Raw genomic sequence first — 22,301 nt, forward strand, 5'->3', positions numbered from 1 at the left:
CTGTGTGGGTTGTTAGTTAAAAAAGCAATTAAAACCTCTTTAAGCCCCTTTTTTTCAATTTTCGCCTTAAATTACATACCCAAATCTAACTGCCCGTAGCTCAGGCCCTGAAGCAAGGATATGCATATTCTTGGTACTATTTGAAAGGAAACACTTTGAAGTTTGTGGAAATGTGAAAGGAATGTAGGAGAATATAACACAATAGATCTGGTAAAAGATCAAAAAATAATACAAAGATTTATTTTGGACCATAATCTTTGAAATGCAAGAGAAAGGCCATAATGTATTATTCCAGATAAGGTGCAATTTAGATTTTGGCTACTAGACGGCAGCAGTGTATGTGCAAAGTTTTAGACTGATCAAATGAACCATTGTATTTCTGTTTGCTGCTATAACATCCTCCACTTTTCTGGGAAGGCTTTGCACTAGATGTTGGAACATTGCTGCAGGGACTGTTGGACAATTTGGCCAGGCTCACAGTCTGCGTTTCAATTAATCCCAAAGGTGTTCGATGGGGTTGAGGTCAGGGCTCTGTGCAGGCCAGTCAAGTTCTTCCACACTGATCTCAACAAACCATTTCTTCATGGACCTCGCTTTGTGCACAGGGGCATTGTCATAATGACACAGGAAGAGGCCTTCTTTTGCCACAAAGTTGGAAGCACAGAATCGTCTAGAATGTCATTGTATGCTGTAGCGTTAACATATCCTTTCACTGGAATTAAGAGGCCTAGCTCGAACCATGAAAAACAGCCCCAGACCATTATTCCTCCTCCGCCAAACTTTACAGTTGACACTAATCATTGGGGAGGTAGCGTTCTCCTGGCATGCGCCAAACCCATATTTGTCCGTCGGACTACCAGAAGAAGACGCGTGATTCATCAGTCCAGAGAACGTGTTTCTACTGCTCCAGAGTCCAATGGCGATGAGCTTTACACCATTCCAGCCGACGCTTGGCATTGGCGCATTGTGATCTTAGGCTTCTGTGTGGCTGCTCGGCCATGGAAACCCATTTCATGAAGCTCCCGAAGCTCCTGTCGATATTGCTTCCAGAGGCAGTTTGGAACTCGGTAGTGAGAGTTGCAACTGAGGAAAGATGATTTTTAGGCGCCACAAGCTTCAGCACTCAGCAGTCCCGCTCTGTGAGCTTGTGTCGTTTACCACTTCGCGGCTGAGCCGTTGTTGCTTCTAGACGTTTCTACTTGACAACAGCACAATTGACGGCACAGTTGACCGATGTAGCTCTAGCTGTGCAGACATTTTACGAACTGACTTGTTGGAAGGTGTCACTTTGAAAGTCACTGAGCGCTTCAGTACGGACATTCTACTGTCAATATCTGTCTATGGAGATTGCATGGCTGTGTGCTCGATTGTATAACTCTGTCAGCAACGGGTGTGGCTGAACTAGCCGAATCCACTAATTTGATGTCCACATACTTTTGATAGTTTATTCCTCAGAGCAGTCAAGTTGGTTTTCACAGTCCGTCTACCTCTGCTGTGTGCTAACCAACATGACCCATCTGTACTGAGCTGACAGTGCCCCGCAGACATTGACACACACATGCGTGCGCACACACGCATGCACACACATGCGCACACTCCTACAGAGGCAGCAGATGTAGTCAGCTGCTCATTCAGTACCATCTATCCCAGAGCAGAGCAGTGAAGTGCAGAGCAGTGAAGGGCAGAGCAGTGAAGGGCAGAGCAGTGAAGCGCAGAGCAGAGCAGTGAAGTGCAGAGCAGAGCAGTGAAGAAGGCAGAGCAGAGCAGTGAAGTGCAGAGCAGAGCAGTGAAGGGCAGAGCAGAGCAGTGAAGTGCAGAGCAGAGCAGTGAAGGGCAGAGCAGTGAAGTGCAGAGCAGAGCAGTGAAGGGCAGAGCAGTGAAGGGCAGAGCAGAGCAGTGAAGGGCAGTGCAGTGAAGAGCAGAGTGAAGTGCAGTGCAGAGCAGAGCAGTGAAGAGCAGAGCAGAAGCAGTGAAGAGCAGAGCAGTGAAGGGCAGAGCAGAGCAGTGAAGGGCAGAGCAGAGCAGTGAAGGGCAGAGCAGTGAAGGGCAGAGCAGTGAAGAGCAGAGCAAAGCAGTGAAGTGTAGAGCAGTGAAAGGCAGAGCAGTGAAGAGCAGAGCAGTGAAGAAGAGCAGTGAAGAGCAGAGCAGTGAAGAGCAGAGCAGTGAAGAGCAGAACAGTGAAGAGCAGAACAGTGCAGAGCAGAGCAGTGAAGAGCAGAGCAGTGCAGTGAAGAGCAGAGCAGTGAAGAGCAGAGCAGTGAAGAGCAGAGCAGTGAAGAGCAGAGCAGTGAAAGGCAGAGCATGAAGAGCAGAGCAGTGAAGAGCAGAGCAGTGAAGAAAGTGCAGAGCAGTGAAGAGCAGAGCAGTGAAGAGCAGAGCAGCAGAGAAGAGCAGAGCAGTGAAGAGCAGAGCAGTGAAGAGCAGTGAAGAGCAGAGCAGTGAAGAGCAGAGCAGTGAAGAGCAGAGCAGTGAAGCGCAGAGCAGTGAAGAGCAGAGCAGTGAAAGGCAGAGCAGTGAGTGAAGAGCAGAGCAGTGAAGAGCAGAGCAGTGAGCAGTGAAGAGCAGAGCAGTGCAGTGAAGAGCAGAGCAGTGAAGAGCAGAGCAGTGCAGTGAAGAGCAGAGCAGTGAAGAGCAGAGCAGTGAAGAGCAGAGCAGTGAAGAGCAGAGCAGTGAAGCAGGCAGGAGCAGAGCAGTGAAGAGCAGAGCAGTGAAGAGCAGAGCAGTGCAGTGCAGTGAAGAGCAGAGCAGTGAAGAGCAGAGCAGTGAAGAGCAGAGCAGTGAAATGCAGAGGAGAGCAGTGAAGAGGCAGAGCAGTGAAGAGCAGAGCAGTGAAGAGGCATAGCAGAGCAGTGAAGAGCAGAGCAGTGAAGAGCAGAGCAGTGAAGAGCAGAGCAGTGAAGAGCAGTGCAGTGAAGAGCAGAGCAGTGAAGAGCAGAGCAGTGAAGAGCAGAGCAGTGAAATGCAGAGGAGAGCAGTGAAGAGCAGAGCAGTGAAAGGCAGAGCAGTGAAGAGCAGAGCAGTGAAGGGCAGAGCAGTGAAGAGCAGAGCAGTGAAGAGCACAGTCTGATAATGTGCGTCAATACATCCTAAATCACATCTCTCCACTAGATGAGTGTCATAAGATATATACCTACCTTGTACACCCCTTTCTGAAGAGGACTCAGCAGTAGACATTCTGAGCGTTCAGATATTCTAGTCATTAAACTGTGACTATTATAAATCATGAGTGTCGGTGAGAGCTCAAATGTGCATTTACATCCTGTCAGTGTAGCCCATCCATCTATGTACATTCATGCAGAGAAAAACAACTAAGATGAATAACCCTTGTATGACATTTAGATTGCATGATACACCCACTTATTTCTAACCATCTCTGGTTAAGCAGTGGTCCTGGTTAGACCTCAACATGCATTATACTCAAATACAACAGCGTAACAAAAGTCAACACACAGAGTACTTTTGAAGAGAACAACTCCATGTATAGAACCAACCTCCTAGACACTAGTGTTAGAGGCTGATGCTGAGACAGTCTGCTCCAGGTGACTCTCTGAGTTCAATGAGTTTAACGGACCATGTGATGAGCTCACACCCAGTCACACTGTGGACAGACAGTATTGCAATGGAAATGGCTGAACATAAAGACAAAGGTGGGACGATGGCATCAAATACATCCACGGAGAGAGGACTGTAGTACCTTATGTCACGGCAGAGAGCACAAAGTGGATCATGTAACTGGTGACTTTATCCTCAGGAACAATCCCCAGTAATTGAAAGCCTCTCAAATGCTGTCTTTATCTTATCAAGCACCACCATCACATTGTGAGGTGAAGGCCCACTGTGTTCACAGGCAATAAGCCCCCTCCCATGCTGCAGCTGTCTTCACACACACACACACACACACACACACACACACACACACACACACACACACACACACACACACACACACACACACACACACACCTCCTAGTACAGCTGTCCCTCCTGTCCTGTCCCCTCCCTCACACCTTATCCTCCTCTTCCTAATAACCAGCCTATAACACACTCAGCACGGCTAGACAGTACAATAAGTCAGCTCAATTCATTTCAGGATTGCAAAAATGTACAGTTGGACTTAGCAAGCTTGTTCTTCAGTTGATCAGTATTTTAGACACACTCAGTCTTTTTTCAGTAGGATTGATTACTAAAGTCCAGACAGAGGGAAATCATTGGTAGTGTTCTTCTTAGGTGGTTGTAAAGTGATTCTCTTATAAATTGAAAGCCTAGCAGGAAGAGTCCTTCTCTCTCTCAGCAAGAGGGTGGTCTCAGGGGACCAATCCCATGGAGCTACAGAACACACTATTTACACCGATTAGGCATCTAGAGTTTCCCTCCCGAATCAGTTTTCTCTCTAGTCCACTGATGATATGCAGCCTCCTGCGGCAAACGCTTCCTGGACGTCTATACATCACACTTTGTTACTCCCTCCATCTTTAGCATGTGCATCTCATCATTCTCAAAGCCAGCGCACACAAATCCTTGAGGGCAATCCCAAAAAAGTGACAGAAAAATGAAAGTGAGCCTTTTGATGTCTGTCAGGTACAAGGCTGTAAATATAATGGCCTCAAAGCTTGTCAGAGCTACAGTAAATAGATTGTTGTGTTTACCCTAAATTGCCAGATGCTTTCCAGACAGAAATGGTTTTGAGAGCAGGAGAACTCAGGCTGGATATACAAAAGGCAGCAGAAGAAGCAGGAACTAGCTACACTTGCACAGCCTCCTCAATACCCCATGAAGAGACAAACAACCAGGCCAGTTATGCTGAGTACACCTCTTTTGGAGACATGAAAGCAGACCGATCCATCAACACACCTATCCATTACTCCAAGCAATTCTTACAATTATGCAAAATGTCACCTGATGACTAGGTTTGGGTTTTAATGATGGGGGAGAGGTAGTAGGAGGGCTGACCTGCAGGTTGGGTGCAGAACTCCACAGAGATCTCCCTCTTGTCCCTGTGCTCCAAGGGCAGCTGCCAAGGCATCTGGTGTGTCCGCGCCACAGCCTTCACCTTGTAAATAGTCATGGGCTTCAGTTGGAAGAACTGGTACTTGTAGGCCCCTGCCTTCACCATGTCATACTCAGCGTCGTTCAGGAAGATGGTGTGGCTGTAGTTGCTGTTGCTAGGCTGCCAGGAAAGCTCAGCAGATGTCTGTGTGATGTTGTCCACCCTCAGGTAGTAAGGAGCCACCACCACGTCCCTCCCCACCAGCAGAGTGCAGCGTAGCTCGTCAGACAGGCCTTGCTCCGTGATGCTCTGCACCGAGATGCGGTACGTGTTGGTGGCCAGGTTCAGCTTTTCAACGAGCGACTTTGTCCTGCCTCCAAAAGGCACGCTCATCCTCACCTCCTTGTCCACCAGGACGTTGTAGCCACTGATGGAGCCCCAGCCGGGTGGCACCACCGGTGGGTCCCAGCACACGATCACACTCTTGGCCAGCTGTTTGATCAGATTGATGCGGCGAGGGTAAGGCACGATGTTTTCACCAATCTCGTCAATGCTGACATCCAGGGTCCCTGTCCCGTTACTGCAGGAACCCATGGAGCCCAGAAAGTCCATGCCCAGGCTGCTGCTGCCTAGGCTAGTCAGAGTGCTGCTCAGACTGGAACCCAGGCCAGTGGAACCGTGACTGGAACCGTGACTGGAACCCAGAGTGGAACCCATGTGGTTGCCTAGAGTGGAACCCAGAGTGGAACAGTGAGTGGAACCCAGAGTGGAACCCATGTGGTTGCCTAGAGTGGAACCGTGAGTGGAACCCAGAGTGGAACAGTGAGTGGAACCCAGAGTGGAACCGTGGGTGGAACTCATGTGGCTGCCCAGAGTGGAACCCATGTGGCTGCCCAGAGTGGAACCCATGTGGCTGCCCAGAGTAGAACCCATGTGGCTGCCCAGAGTGGAACCGTGACTGGAACCCATGTGGCTGCCAAGAGTGGAACAGTGAGTGGAACCCAAAGTGGAACTGAGGTTGCTCCCCAGGTTTCTCTCCAGGTTTCTCTCCAGGCTGGTCTCCAGGTCCAGCTTACTGTCAGACAGCAGGCTGCTGATGCTGCTCAGGCACATGCTGCCCAGCCCTGTGGAGCCCAGGCTGCTGTGGTTACTACTGAGGTAGCCTGACTCTTTGGCCCCGTCCCTGTGCTGAGCAGAGGGCATCTCCTCATCCTTAACAAAGTCCACAAAGTTGGAAGGGACGAGGCCCTGCTGTCCATCCAGCAGCTCTCCTGAGGAATAGAGAGAGACAGAGCAGTAAGTAGTATTGACAACAACACTCACTGTGAAGAGCAGTAAGTAGTATTGACAACAACACTCACAGTACAGTGAAGAGGAGATAACAATCGTAAAAGCCATATTAGCACTGATTGATCCACAACTGCCTAATCCTTGTCTCATCTAATGCCCTTACAGTAAATACATACCATAATCCATGCCATCTCTTAGCAACATCCTTCTGTTCTGAAATTATTATTATTATTTTTAAATCATGTGGATCGGTTTCTAACCAAGAGAGGGTAAAATACAGTGAGATGTCAGACCTTCATAGAAGCCGTCATCATCCATGGTGCCGTACACGTAGAGGTACTTCCCTGCCACCAGGGGGAGCTCTGCCTCAGGATGCTCATTGGGCCCATTACAGGGGTTATAACTAGGGGAAATAAAGAGCAGAGTGCAATAGAGTCAAACTGATGAACTCACTGTGTTGCTCCTCTGAACCCAACACAAGTGGAAATATCTCAGGCGAATTATCTCAAGCTAGATGATGAATTTAGGTTCAAATCTAAGCACAGTCTTAATTTTTGCCACAAACCCTGCAGTACCTGAATGTGACTCTGTGAAAGGGGAATTACTGAAAGCTGCATTAAAAAACAAATGCAAAATATAACATTTTCCAACATACTAAAAGAGAGAAGCAGCGTGGGTGGATAGCACTGGGTTTCATTCATGTATTTGCCTTTGTTCCGGGGGATTCCAATTTGTTCTGCTGCCAGTTAATTTTCTTTGGTGAGAGCAGAGCACGGCATCATTATTAAGAGGTGAGTTCAAACCTCAGTGGGACACACTGTTGAAATGGGCTGTGCAGGGATGCATTTTTATATGACACTGTAGTGTAGGGCATCTCAAAGCAGCTCCCTCCTCTCACCTGTACCGGGCGACGCACAGACGGACCTTGCCTGTGAACCTCTTCTTGGTCCTAGTCGTTGAGCTTAGTTCTTTGTCCATCTGGTGAGAGAGCAAACCTTGAGAGATGTAACAGCCAAATATAATGAGATTTATTTTCTCACTTATCATATTATTTTCTCAGTATGTCCCTAGGTTTTCCTTATGCAATTTAAATACATGTTATGCTCTCTATTGTGGAAATCAGTGAGACTGATTTGGTCTTTCATGATAGCTGAGACTATAATCTTCTCCTTTAAACACTGTGTAAACCTGCCAGTCCTCCCAGCAGAGGAGAGTAAAAGTCAACAGATCGGCCATTTCACACCCCATCCTCTCTGCCTCACTGTTTCCTGCCTCTCGACCGGAGCGGGACTTCAGCTTACACTTTCATAACAGGAAGCAATTTTGCAAACATGTAATAGATGCTGTAATTCTGTAACATTAGTGTAATACATTCTTTACCATCTTCAGAGGGGTAGTTTGAAAGAGCAAGCAAACTATTTAGGTCCATCCCCATTAGGCCCATTCAAGCAGGGCCATCCACGCACTCTCCTATTTCAATAACAGTATATTTCATGTCAGAGGCTTAACATGGAATGACACTGAATGAGTGGTTAGTTTGAGTTCGAATGAGCGGAGGGAGGGACATGCAGATGGACGCTGTTAGTAGGGGACCTAGTAGGGCCCACCTCGGTGAGGAGGGCCCGCTGGGAGCTCTCAGCTTGGCTGCTGCTGCGGGTGAGGAATGTTGGCTTTACAGACAGGAGCTCCGGCTTGTCCCCACTGATCTGGAGCGGTCGGATGAACTCAGAGATCACAGATCTGCTCAGCGGACTCTCATTGCCTGGGGGGCAAAACAAAGGAACAGCCCCGATCTGACACATGACCGCGCCTACTAAAATCATACTTCTATCTGTGAGTAGTAATAGTAATGTCCAAAATGAAGTGCTATATATCACTATTAGTTCTCCTTTGCATCATGTGATGGTAATTTGTCATCATCGCCATTCATCATCCATACTTCATTTGATAAGATACCTACACATGTAATACACGACACCGTATAACATTGCAAGAAACCACAGGATTACAACCCATTAACAATTAGAGAAATAAGAATCATAATTGCATTAGTGTTCTACAAAACATGGTCTAAAATACAGATCCTTATGTAATCAGGAGAGTCAGATCCCAGGCACCGGCCCAACGTAAAGGTCAGTATTATTGGCATGTATTTGATTATTTAAGTTAACAACGAGCATTTGCCAAGCTGTGGTAAAGGCTATGTCACACAGTATCATGACTGATTATTTCACTACTTGCTCGATGTTCATCCATGTACGTCACAAGCGTTGCCTTCCAGATCTCCAATTTCAGTAGCAGCTGCACATTTCTCTTTCCATCTTCATACTACTGGGTTGTTTATTTAAAATGCACTCTGGAGTTGTTTTGCTCTACCGTTCCCACTGTCTGATTCGACTGTTCAAACCTCTCACATACAGCTCACAGATAACTGACACCACGGTTATATTGTCGTCTATGGGCTGTGGTCTATGATGTACAGTACACAGGCAAGCTGAAACAACGTTCTTCTGGGATTCCTCTAACCTTTCACTGTGGGGGCAGCCAGCCCGTTGAGGAGCTGGGAGAGGGATTTGTTGGGAGATCCGGGGGTTTCACCCGCTGTTACGGGATCGGTGCCACTGCCAAGGATATCAAACTTTCCAGTCTGTAGCCGGAACTTCTCCAGCTCTTTGGACAGGAGGTTGAACTGCTCACTCTGTGTCCGACATTTCTCCTCCAGCTCTCGGACTTTTGCCTGGCGACAGAGAGCGAGTTAGAGAGAAAGAAAGAGGGAGAAAGAGGGAGAGAGAGACAAAAGAGAAAGTAACAGAAGGAAAGAAAGAAAGTGAGAGAAGGAGAAAAATCGGTATACTTGTCTAAATACACACACACACAACATGAGGTAGGATGAGATATTGGACTTTAAAAACGTGGGTTTCATTCCTTACAGAGAAAAGGGAGTTGACGTCTTAAAGTTCCTACCAGGCAAAATACAGGTCAGTCATAAACACCTAAACTAGTGACAGTAAGCAGATCACATGCAGGACTACAGTTAATGCACATTATTCTATAGAGCAGCCTCTTGCTAAGAGGAAGTATGCATACCAAAAACTGCACTGTGTTCAAAGCGCGGGGAATGCTCCTCAACTTCATTGAACAGAGATAGTAAAATAAAGGCAAGAGTCATCATGAGTTACGAAGCTGACAAAAGAGGGGCAAGAGCAATTCAAAACATCATAGAACCATGCAGTCAAATCCTTGGCTATCTACAGTGAAATACTGTCTGTAACCACACACCGGCCCATTGATTTGAGACCACGGTACAGTGGGAGCATGGGCAGGCCTAGCAGAAACCCCAGATGTGCCCAGCTCATGACCTTCTCTTGGGAAGGGGTAAGTGTTGAGTGTTAACCATCAAATGTCGACAGACAACCCCTTATCACATAAACCCAAATCAGCCCCTTCATCAGACCACCCTGAGAGTGTTGCTAAAGTTACCATGTCATGTCCTGCATGCACTCCCCAAAGCAAAGTGATGCCTAATGCACAATGTCTGTGGCGTTTTGTTCAGCTCTGACTTTCATACGAACAAGTTATTGTTTGCCAGCGCGTGAACATGCTATTAGAGGAGTGACCTTTGCAATCGCTGCGTATGATTCAATGGGTTTGTGCATTAGCACAGAGGGTGGTTAGCCTATCACCATCTCAAAGCCCTCCCCTGGGTGGGTATGACCAGTACTGTAGCAGCCTAGTGAAACACACTGCATGCAACGCCAACCAGAATGAATTCGTCAGAGCAGGATGATAGGATCAAATGGGTCTTTCCCTCTTTACGTCTGGAAGTCTGCTTATTTTTTGTCAAATCAGAATGTTAGAACGTCCTCATAATATACATGGTTTCCATTATGCCAGCATCTAAGCAGAATCCCCTCAGACATTAGAATGAATCCATAACTAAAGTTAGGGATGATAAGAGCCTCTCCTGCGTCCCAGTCAGACCTTCTGTCCTGCTCTGTCCTGTGACAACCCATATCCCCAGTGTCTGTCCGGTAAGCAGTGCGGGCTACGAGCCAAGTGGAGTGTGGATGCTTGCACATGCTTTGATGTCAAGCTGAATGGAGGAGGCGAGTATGAGTCATCACTGTATGGAAAGGACAGCCTTGCCTTTGAAAAGCAAACATTCAAGTCTGCACTGATACAACAACATTGCAGCTAGCTACAACAGAAAAACCTCATCAATGAATAAACGACTGGCCATTGTTTCACGTCCAGTATATGACATTGTTCAGCTCTTGAATCTTCACGTTTTAAAATGAGAATAAATCTAAAGCAAATATCTCCCATCACAATCAGCATGACCTCTTGAGGGACTGCCACCTTGGTTTGACTTATGCATAATATATCACAAGCAATTTACTCCCAAATCATTACCACTTTCAATTCTGAACTGTCATTCCATAAACATTTACTTCCAGAGAGCCAAAGAAGAGGGGGGATATACCCCTGATTAGTGTACAGGCAGAGATTAAAATACCAAGTAAATAAAAACTATTCTGAAATACCTGCATGCTGTCCAAGTGGTTCTGTATATGCATAAAACACACAGCAATAAAACAGTGAAAAGAGATTAGGCACAATTCCACATGAACACTCACACACACCTTGAAATCAAAACAGACGATTTTCAGTAGCACTCATGCAAAATCATTTATTATTAACAATAAACCACAAATATCAAATAATATAATGACCAATAACGATATACAGCATGTGGATATACTGTTTGAATATACTGCATATACATTTACAAAACGCAATAGCTAATTTGTCATATCAAAAGCACTGTTATGTTCTTATTTTGCACTTGCTAGTTACATGGGTATACGTTATAGACTTCAAATCATCCCAATAAAGTTATCACTTGAAAATGGGCAAGAATCTGTTATTCCATCTGGCCCTTAGTCTTCATGCATGCCTCATTCACAACCTTCAACAGTGTGCACATGGTCTCACACACTGAGCTAGTAGAGTTGAGAGGAGTAGAAAATGTCAGACACACACACACACACACACTCACACACACACTCACACACACGACAACACGGCCAGTCACCCCCCAGTGCCCTGACACTCACCTCTAACAGATGAACGGCGCCCTCATGCTCCTTCTTAGCCTCAACCTGAGCCTGTAAAACATAACATGGGGAGACTGTGTTCCATTTAGCACACACACAACAAATTACCTCTACAACCGGACAACTGGGACCTGGCTGGACAGCACTGAAAAACACTCAAGTTGGTAGATACTGTTTGAGCTGTTACAAAGGCCATTTATGACAACAATGGTGTGTAAACATTCAAACAATTATAACAAACTATTCATCATGTATCTTCAATATACATCTGTAGTGCTCTCCTGAAACTCGACTGCAGGGCTATTCTAAATGATTCATCTTTGTGTGATATAAACCCATTGTACTGTACAATACAACATAAAATAATGCATGCTAGTTTACTTAATGTGACTGGGAACATCTGTTGAGAAACTAACGTTCCACATGAATAGGAGAACATCTGCACACTTTACAATTTCACGAATCCACTTCGCAGGCAATTCCCTGTATAGCGAACGCAGAAAGTAGCCAGAGTCTATAGAAAGAGAACGCTGTAATGAGCTCATTTTGCTCCTTGAGAGAAAACAGAGACTGCATGCATATTTATGGCCAACTGGAAAATAAGCAGCACAAACGGCAAGACACATACACAGAGAGAGCGTGAGAGAGAGCGTGAGAGAGAGCGCGCGAGAGAGTGCGCGAGAGAGAGTGCGCGAGAGAGAGCGCAAGAGAGAGCGCGAGAGAGAGCGCGAGAGCGAGAGAGCACGAGAGAGAGAGAGCGCGAGAGAGCAAGCGAGAGAGCGCGAGAGCGTGAGAGAGAGCAAGAGAGAGAGCAAGAGAGAGAGCAAGAGAGAGAGCAAGAGAGAGCAAGAGAGAGCAAGAGAGAGCAAGAGAGAGAGCGTGAGAGAGAGCGAGAAAGAGCGTGAGAGGGCAAGAGAGAGAGCGAGAGAGAGCGTGAGAGAGCGTGAGAGAAGAAAGAGCGTGAGAGAGCGTGAGAGAGAGCGAGAGAGAGCAAGAGAGAGCAAGAGAGAGAGCGAGAGAGAGAGCGAGAAAGAGCGTGAGAGAGAGAGAGCAAGAGAGAGCAAGAGAGAGCAAGAGAGGGAGCGTGAGAGAGAGCGAGAAAGAGCGTGAGAGGGCGTGAGAGAGAGCAAGAGAGAGCAAGAGAGAGCAAGAGAGGGAGCGTGAGAGAGAGCGAGAAAGAGCGTGAGAGGGCGTGAGAGAGAGCAAGAGAGAGCAAGAGAGAGCAAGAGAGGGAGCGAGAGAGAAAGAGAGAGAGCAAGAGAGAGAGAGAGAGAGAGGGAGCAAGAGAGAGCGTGAGAGAGAGCAAGAGAGCGTGAGAGAGCGAGAGAGAGCGTGAGAGAGAGCAAGAGAGAGAGCAAGAGAGAGAGCAAGAGAGAGAGCAAGAGAGAGAGCAAGAGAGAGAGCAAGAGAGAGAGAGCAAGAGAGAGAGCAAGAGAGAGAGCAAGAGAGAGAGCAAGAGAGAGAGAGAAAGAGAGAGAGCAAGAGAGAGAGAGCAAGAGAGAGAAGAGAGAGAGAGCAAGAGAGAGAGCAAGAGAGAGAGAGAGCAGAGAGAGAGAGAGCAAGAGAGAGAGAGCAAAGAGAGAGCAAGAGAGAGAGAGAGAGAGAGCAAGAGAGAGAGAGAGAGAGAGCGAAGAGAGAGAGAGAGAGAGAGAGCAAGAGAGAGAGAGCAAGAGAGAGAGAGCAAGAGAGAGAGAGCGAGAGAAGAGAGAGAGAGAGAAGAGAGAGAGCAGAGAGAGCGAGAGAGAGCAAGAGAGAGAGCAAGAGAGAGAGCAAGAGAGAGAGCGAGAGAGAGAGCGAGAGAGAGAGAGAGAGAGAGAGCGAGAGAGAGAGCGAGAGAGAGAGCGCGAGAGAGAGAGAGAGAGCGAGAGAGAGAGCGCGAGAGAGCGCGAGAGAGCGTGAGAGAGAGCGTGAGAGAGGGCGTGAGAGAGGGCGTGAGAGAGGGCGTGAGAGAGGGCGCGAGAGAGCGAGAGAGCGAGAGAGCGTGAGAGAGAGCAAGAGAGCGTGAGAGAGAGCGTGAGAGAGAGTGTGAGAGAGCATGAGAGAGAGCGTGAGAGAGAGCAAGAGAGAGAGCGTGAGAGAGAGCAAGAGAGAGAGCAAGAGAGAGAGAGAGCGTGAGAGAGAGCAAGAGAGAGAGAGAGCGTGAGAGAGAGCAAGAGAGAGAGCTGATGAGAGAGAGAGAGCAGAGAGAGAGAGCTGCGTGCTTGACGTCAGCTCCTCTGCTCAGAGGAGGCAGGCAAAACAGAGAGAGAGAACATCAAGCGAGAGAGAGCAAGTTTTCACTGTGAGAGCAGAGTAAGAGCACTGAGAGACTTGGTTCCAGGAGCCAAGAGAGAGAGACATCTGAAGGAGGATTTAAGATGATACTCTGTAACTGTAGTAGTGCAACACAAAGCTCTTTGACCTCTGACCCAGCACTGGGCTGAGAAGATGGGTGACCCCCTCCCCAGGCAGCTAGAATGGCATAGTGAGGGCTGCGAGAGAGCGTGAGAGAGCTGAGAAGGCAAGAGAGCGTGAGACAGAGCGTGAGAGAGAGTGCTCCAACATGAGAGAGAGCGTGCTGCCAAGAGCTCTGCAGCCTGAGAGAGAGCGTCCGAGAGAGCAAGGAGTGGGGCGTGAGAGAGAGCAAGAGAGAGAGGGCGTGAGAGAAGCTAAAGAGATGAGAGCGATTAGCAAATCTCCAGAGAGAGCGTCAAGAGAGAGAGAGAGAGAGCGTGAGAGAGAGCAAGAGAGAGAGAGAGCGTGAGAGAGAGCGAACGGGGCTGATGATTCCAGATGAGGTGTTTATGTGACACTTCCTATCACGTTCACACTCTCATGTAATCGCTGCGCTTGCTTGACGTCAGCTCCTCTGCTCAGAGGAGGCAGGCAAAACATCAAATCGTCTGGGCCAGCCTTTTAGCAAGCCACCAAAAAACGTCAAGTCTGATCTAAGTTTTCACTGTGCTAATCTGCTCCCCATAGCAGAGTAAGAGCCTGTTACTGAGTTACTTGGTTCCAGGACTATCTTGCCATTGCCTGGGGGGCTGACAGACAGGCAGACAGACATCTGAAGGAGGGGATTTAAGATGATACTCTGTAACTGTAGTAGTGCTCAACACAAAGCTCTTTGACCTCTGACCCAGCACTGGGCTAACAAGATGGGTCACCCCCCCTCCCCATGCAGCTAGCAATGGCATAGTGACCTGGTGTGCCTTACCTTCTGCAGAAGGTCAATTTCCTGCTGCTTTGCATTGAGTACAGCCAAGGCTTGCTCATGCTCCAACTCTAGCTGCTGCCTCCGCTCTGCAGCCTCGCGCATATGCTGTCCGAGGAGGGTGTGGGGGGGAGGGGGGGCATAGAGAGGGCTGCTGTTAGTAGAACTAAAAACCCATGACATCAGGATTACATACCACAAATCTCCAGTCCTCTGTCCTCAACAAGCTCCAGGCTCACACTTTACAAATAATGAGCTTGTTGACATTTTACTGGACCACCAAGTCTTACCCACTTCAGGCAGATGTTAGCCTGTCAAAACACCAATGTGACCAATGTCAATAACAAATGTCAATTTACAGTTTGTATCAAATGATCTAAATTAGAGAGATCAAGTTAAGGTGTTACCTCCCAAATCCTGGATATTAACTTCCAAATCCATACTAGAATGTACAGTATGTTGGAACAGAGTTTAAGGACGAGAACTGGAGAAGCTTTGCTGTGCATGATCAACCAATCATCAATCAACCATTTTCAGTTTGCTGTCCCCTTTGGGTAACACAATACCTGTGTTTGAAGTCTCATTACAGAGGAGCTGTCCTCATCAATGTTGTGTTCGCATGATCAATACATGGTTTTTAGTTACGTGAAAAGGGTTAGCAAACTCCAAAGGCATGCTCACTTGTCCGTGGTCGTCCATAACAACAAAAGAAGCCAAACAAAACCAAGGCTTAATGTAAGGCCTTCCTTATGTCAAAGTGCCGTCTTATTGCTTTCATTTAAATGTAAAGAATCAGAGTTCCAGAGTTGTTAGAGGGGAGAAAGCAAAGGACATTTTCATGCCGTCCGATATACATCTGGGTCATTCCACCAATTCGGTGCCTTTTGAGATGTGTAAATAAAAGTTTAACATTCATTAATAAAAGTTTAACATTCTGTCACAAAGGGCACATGTTTAACTGAATAAAAACATGTTCTCATCTAAAGAGGTTCAATTGAAAAGAATAAAAGACTTAGTACCTATTAAATGCCAAATAAAGCATCAGGGTTGATGATTTCCTATTAAATCAGCCATAAATCCTATTGTGACAGGGGAAATGGAAGCTTGTTGTGTACCTCAGGGAGGAGCAATTGAAGAAAAAAAGATATTAAGTTGTTAAAACATTCTAGCCTGTCTATCTATGGGTAACAGGGTTGACGTGTTATTCTAGCCTGTCTATCTATGGGTAACAGTGTTGACGTGTTATTCTAGCCTGTCTATCTATGGGTAACAGTGTTGATGTGTTATTCTAGCCTGTCTATCAATGGGTAACAGGGTTGACGTGTTATTCTAGCCTGTCTATCTATGGGTAACAGGGTTGACGTGTTATGCTTGACCCACTTAGTTTTCCACCACAAAACATCAGGAAATGGGCAAAAAAGATTAGAAGCACCTTTACTCTATGATTTGACTATTAGATGTTCAATGTTTTTATTTTTTATTTTTTTATTTTAAATAGTTTCACCATATTCAAATGAGAGTTCAGTTCACATAACAGAGTTCACTTTAAAATGAAGGACAGTTTATTTACATTTTTTATGAATCACATGAAACAAATAATCTTCAGAAAGGAATTTGTCAAAGCAACAAAATAACTAGGGCTTTACAATAATGGTGAAAACGTGGGAGACATTTTGGGGTTAAGTGGGTTAAAATCATCCTGGAAGTCACAGAGTGCACAGAGGGACATGTCAAAATGACGCATTTTGGCACTTTGTCTTTATTCATATAAAACATCTGCTTTATTAAATTCTCCATGTGGTCTATATTAAAGGGCACTTCATTTATTTTAACAGGCTTTTAAAATTCAATATGGCTGCACAATTTCTACTTAAAATATCAAAGGGATGCAAAAGGCACTTATTTCGTGGAACAACCCATCTATCCCCTAGTTTACTTTCATTTCATTGTCATCATGAACAGTGATCTCTACCCCAGCTCTCTAACCCCCCTGGTCCCACATACCCACTGAACCAATAGACTCGCCTCATGCACATCCACATTCCACAGTGCGCTGGACTGGTCCTAGCCAGGTGCCCATTCGTGTCATAGTAAAGCAGCCCAGATAAATAAGGAGAGCTAGCATGACTACTGCGGTAGAGAAAAGCATTCAAAATGGGGCTACAGTGGGCTGCTCCCCATACAGATGGGCATAGCAGTGATACCTGATCAATCTAGCAGGGGAGAGAGGGGATGGAAGGGAGGGAGAGAGGGGATGGAGGGGAGGGAGAGAGGGGATGGAGGGGAGGGAGAGAGGGGATGGAGGGGAGTGAGAGAGGGGAGGAAGGGGGGAGTGAGAGAGGGGAGGAAGAGAGGGGATGGAGGGGAGGGAGAGAGGGGATGGAGGGGAGGGAGAGGGGATGGAGGGGAGGGAGAGAGGGGATGGAGGGGAGGAAGAGAGGGGATGGAGGGGAGGAAGAGAGGGGATGGAGGGGGAGGAAGAGACGGGATGGAGGGGGAGGGAGAGACGGGATGGAAGGGGTGGGGCCAGGGTAAGAGAGGTGAGGACCGACTGCTCCAAGCTTCCTAGTCTTTCACAGCTTCTGGGTAAGCTTCCTCCCACATCGGCACTGGAAGGCAACAGACAGGTCAGGGATATTAGAGAGAGAGAGAAAGGAGAGGAAGGTAGAGAGGTGATGGGGGTGAAAGGGGAGAGGCTGGCAGAGAATCAGGCTCTGTAAGGGAACCTGAGCTTGGGCTCGGCTTCTCATCATTCACAGGAGTACACAGACACACAGTAAACATACAGTAGACAAAACGAAAAGGTTATCTACAGTGTGTCTCCAGACTCTCACCTTTAGCACCTGCTCTAGGTTCTCCAGTTTGCCTTGGAGCTGGGTCTTCTCCCGCAGGGCTGAATCTCTCTCCTGAGTCACAGCACCAAGGGTCTCTTTGAGCTGCGCATACTCTGACTTCACCTGATCACACAGAACACAACACGGGGAACTACAGTGAGACAAACAGAACACACACACGTACACCTCTGCTCTATGGGAGGAGATATCAGAGTGCTTAATGGGCGGACAGGAGGGCTGGCTGGCTGGCTGGTTGACAGCTACAGTATAATAATGGGGGAGTAACAGAACAACATGTTCTTACTGTCATAGATGTGTACTGTAGCATTGAACTGGGTCTGGGATCAACTACTGTGTTGATGCATTTGCTCTGTTGTTCTCCAACAACGAAACAGAGTTGAATGAATCAACCCACTGGGCAAAAATGGTTGTTTCCATGTCATTTTAACCAATGAATTAAACGTGGTGACGTTGAATCAACGTGGAAAACTGATTGCATTTGAAAAAAAATTATCAACGTCAAGGAATTCCGTATTTATTTCACCCGACTGTTAACCTAAATCCAATGAGATTGTGATACTTCTTGTTGCCAACCAAACGTAAATCAAAACAAAACGTTGAACTGACGTGTGTGTGTCCACTAGGATGTTTCTAATGTACTACTATAGCTACTGCTACTATAAAATACAATTAGAAAAGGGATGGCTTGGCCTCCCGGGTGGCGCAGTGGTTAAGGGCGCTGTACTGCAGCACCAGCTGTGCCATCAGAGACTCTGGGTTCGGACCCAGGCTCTATCGTAACCGGCTGCGACCGGGAGGTCCGTGGGGCGACGCACAATTGGCCTAGCGTCGTTAGGGAGGGCTTGGCCGGTAGGGATATCCTTGTCTCATCGCGCACCAGCGACTCCTGTGGCGGGTCGAGCGCAGTGCACGCTAACCAAGGTCGCCAGGTGCACGGTGTTTCCTCCGACACATTGATGCGGCTGGCTTCCGGGTTGGATGCGTGCTGTGTTAAGAAGCAGTGCGGCTTGGTTGGCTTGTGTATCGGAGGACGCATGACTTTCAACCTTCGTCTCTCCCGAGCCCGTACGGGAGTTGTAGCGATGAGACAAGATAGTAGCTACTAAAAACAATTGGATACCACGGAATTGGGGAGAAAAAGGGGTAAAAATTGAATTAAAAAAACACACACAAAAAAGAAATAAAGGGATGGCTGCCACGTAATCACACCATTTATACTGTGACTCACACAGACAGCAGCTGCCTCCTCCCCTGATAATGTGCATTTTCTCAAAAAAAGTTAGTGGTGACGAGTGGAGCCGATCTTCTTTCCTCACTGCATCCATTACTGAATAATGAATAAAAAAACTGTAACAGCAGCAACACACAGAGCTACATTCAGACCCTCCACACCTGCAGACAGACCCTCCACACCGTAGGGTGGAGGGTCTGTCTGTAGTAGGAAGAAAAATAGTTTGGAGTGGATTGTTGTGTCTCAGCTAGTGTGGGCAGATAGGACTGAACAGTATGGTGTAGAAGGGGAGCCAACTCAGGCTGATGAGAGTGCAGATGAGAGGTGTTGTTACCGTGCTCCGCCCCTCCTCATTAGTCCACTCGGAGATGATCAGAAGACAGAGGTGTGGCAAGGGGTCTAATATCCACCCATGCAGCTAGCAAAGTGCTGCTCTCATATCAGCCTCAGTGATAACACTGACTTGTTTGAGAGCCCAGTGTCCAGACATTAATAACCACATCCTGCCCCTACTGAACTCCCTAGCAGCTACCTGCCAATCAGTGATTTAATACTTCCTAGCATGATCTGATGATCTCCCTTGTCTTGGTGTTATCAGCTGGGCAGGAAGGAAGGCATGTGAGGTGTGAGGGGTCAACAGGAAGATGATAATACAATCAGAGGCTCAGAGTCTCTTTTTACCTTTATTTAACTGGGCAAGTCAGTTAAGAACAAATTCTTATTTTCAATGACAGCCTAGAAACAGTGGGTTAACTGCCTTGTTCAGGGGTAGAAGAACAGATTTTTACCTTGTCAGCTCAGGGATTCGATCTTGCAACCTTTGGGTTACTAGTCCAACACTCTAACCACTAGGCTACCTGCTGCCCCATGATCCAGATGAGGCTGGAGACACGAGCAGCTTCAACATCAGCACTGTGCTTAAAGGAAAAATCCACTCAAAAACTATTTTTCATTAGTCCACTGTTGATACAGTCCCAAAATGTTTTGCATGTCAGCAGTTTGTTTTCAAGATATAGGCAGTTTTACTTGCCACATCATGATGATGATGACGCATTTTGCACATGTCACTATGCTTCTTGAAAGTCTAATATCTTGAAAACTTGACTGCTGACGTGCATTTTTGTACTGTATTAATAGTGAACTAATGACAAAAATATAGTTAGAGTGGACTTTTCCTTTAAAAGCCCCGCCTTATTTCAGCTCACTGGTCACCATAGCAGCACCCACCCTTGGCACGCGCTCCAGCAGGTATATTTCACTGGTCACCCCCAAAGCCAAATCACTGAAGCTGGAGACTCAAATCTCCCTCACTAACTTTAAGCATCAGCTGCCAAAGCAGCTTTCTATTCTCCTTTGCACCCCAGTATCTCGACTTGCACATTCAACTTCTGCACACCTATCACTCCAGTGTTAATTGCTAAATTGTAATTACTTCTCTACTATGGCCTATTTATTGCCTTACCTCCCTAATCGTACCTCATTTGCACACACTGTATATAGATTTTTTTATTGTGTTATTGACTGTACGTTTGTATATATTCTATGTCTAACTCTGTGTTGTTGTTTGTGTCACACTGCTTTGCTTTATCTTGGCCAGGTCGCAGTTGTATTTGAGAAATGGTAAATTTCACCTGGCCTAACTGGTTAAATAAAGGTGAAAAAAAATAATTATATATATATATATATATATATATATACACCTTCATCTGGACTGAACAAAAATATTAACGCAACATACAACAATTTCAATGATTTTTCTGAGTTACAGTTCATATAAGGAAATCAGTCAATTTAAATAAATTCATTAGGCCCTAATCTATGGATTTCACATGACTGGGCAGGGCCACAGCCATGGGTGGGCCTGGGAGGGCATAGACCCACCAGCTTGGGAGCCAGGCTCACCCACTGGGGAGCCAGGTCCAGCCAAAAATAATGAGTTTTTCACCACAAAATGGCTTTACTACAGACATAAATACTACTCATTTTCATCAGCTTGCAGGGTGGCTGGGCCTGCAGGTGAAGAAGCCGGATGTGGAGGTCCTAGGTTGGTCTGCGGTTGTGAGGCTGATTGGACGTACTGCCAAATGAGCTAAAATGACATTGGAGGCGGCTTATGGTAACAGCTCTGGTGGACGATACTGCAGTAAGCATGCCAATTGCACGTCACCTCAACTTGAAACATCTGTGGCACTGTTGTGTCACAAAGCTGCACATTTTAGAGTGGCCTTTGTCTCCAGCACAAGGTGCACCTGTATAATGATCATGCTGTTTAATCTGCTTCCTGATGTGCCACACCTGTCAGGTGGATGGATTATGTTGGCAAAGGAGAAACACTCACTAACATGGATGTAAACAAATTTGTGCACAAAATTTGACTAAATAATATTTTTGTGCAAATGGAACATTTGATTTCAGCTCACAGAACATGGGACCAACACTTTACATGTTGCGTTTATACTTTTGTTCAGTATATATAACAGGAGAGAGAGAGAGAGAGAGAGAGAGAGAGAGAGAGAGAGAGAGAGAGAGAGAGAAAGGGCAGAGTGAAAATGGAGTGAACCCCTAAGACGGTGTGTGCAGATAAGGGAAGGGTTTAATTGTGCAGACATAATCCACAGCAGCTCAGTGTGGCTCTCTCTTCCACACTACCTACCTGTTCATATTGGACTGTGTTCTGGCTATTGTTGAACAAGTGGAGACTCAAGTGCTTCTTCTCCTGGAGAACATCTTGAAGCTCATTCTCCTGGAGAGAGAGGGACGACATAGAACAGATAGTGAACAGTGTTAAGACCTCAGAGGAGAGGAGCTCCTGAGTAAGGTAATGCTGCGCTCAACAGAGCAGACATGTTGCAGCCATAGGTGCTGCATTACTCATCCAAATGCGGGTTGCTCATCTGTGATAGAAAGCTAACTAAAGTAACAAGATGCCGGCATCAAAAAGCAACATTTATATGGTGCATTCGGGAAGTATTCAGACCCCTCGACTTTTTCAACTTTTTGTTACATTACAGCCTTATTCTAAAATTGTTTAACTCGTTATTTTTTCCTCATTAATACCCTGTAATGACAAAGCAAAAACAAGTTTTTAGCAAATTTACACAAAATAAAAACTGAAATAACACACTTACATAGGAATTCAGACCCTTTACTCAGTACTTTGTTGAAGCACCTTTGGCAATTATTACAGCCTTGAGTCTTCTTGGGTATGATGCTACAAGCTTGGCGCACCTGTATGTGGGGAGTTTCTCCCATTCTTCTCTGGAGATCCCCTCAAGCTCTGTCAGGTTGGATGGGGAGCGTCGCTGCACAGTCATCTTCAGGTGGTCTCTCCAGAGATGTTCGATTGGGTTCAAGTCCAGGCTCTGGCTGGGCCACTCAAGGACATTCAGAGACTTGTCGAGAAGCCACTCCTGCGTTGTCTTGGCTGTGTGCTTAGGGTCGTTGTCCTGTTGGAAGGTGAATCTTCGTCCCAGTCAGGTCCTGAGCACTGAGGAGAAGGTTTTCATCAAGGATCTCTCTGTACTTTGCTCCGTTCATCTTTGCCTCGATCCTGACAAGTCTCCCAGACCCTGCAGCTGAAAAACATCCCCACAACATGATGCTTCCATCACCATTCACCATAGGGATG

General features: G+C 46.6%; 1 protein-coding gene across 6 annotated transcripts in view; it reads right to left on the reverse strand.

The window, feature by feature from the left end:
- Nucleotides 1–22,301, reverse strand: part of LOC112262993 (RIMS-binding protein 2) — a 162,673-nt gene that overhangs the window by 19,478 nt on the left and 120,894 nt on the right. For all 6 annotated transcript variants that reach the window (XM_024438921.1, XM_042331608.1, XM_042331607.1 and 3 more), the window contains 10 exons: nt 21,327–21,416; nt 17,422–17,544; nt 14,591–14,695; nt 11,395–11,445; nt 10,822–10,842; nt 8,804–9,014; nt 7,885–8,039; nt 7,176–7,255; nt 6,571–6,680; nt 4,951–6,258 (listed from right to left, as the gene is read on the reverse strand). In XM_024438921.1, coding sequence (XP_024294689.1) covers nt 4,951–6,258; nt 6,571–6,680; nt 7,176–7,255; nt 7,885–8,039; nt 8,804–9,014; nt 10,822–10,842; nt 11,395–11,445; nt 14,591–14,692 — 2,038 coding nt within the window. In that variant the 5' untranslated portion in view covers nt 14,693–14,695; nt 17,422–17,544; nt 21,327–21,416. The remainder of the gene's footprint in view (nt 1–4,950; nt 6,259–6,570; nt 6,681–7,175; nt 7,256–7,884; nt 8,040–8,803; nt 9,015–10,821; nt 10,843–11,394; nt 11,446–14,590; nt 14,696–17,421; nt 17,545–21,326; nt 21,417–22,301) is intronic.

The sequence above is a fragment of the Oncorhynchus tshawytscha genome, linkage group LG12 (assembly GCF_018296145.1).
Source record: "Oncorhynchus tshawytscha isolate Ot180627B linkage group LG12, Otsh_v2.0, whole genome shotgun sequence".
Lineage (NCBI taxonomy): Eukaryota > Metazoa > Chordata > Actinopteri > Salmoniformes > Salmonidae > Oncorhynchus > Oncorhynchus tshawytscha.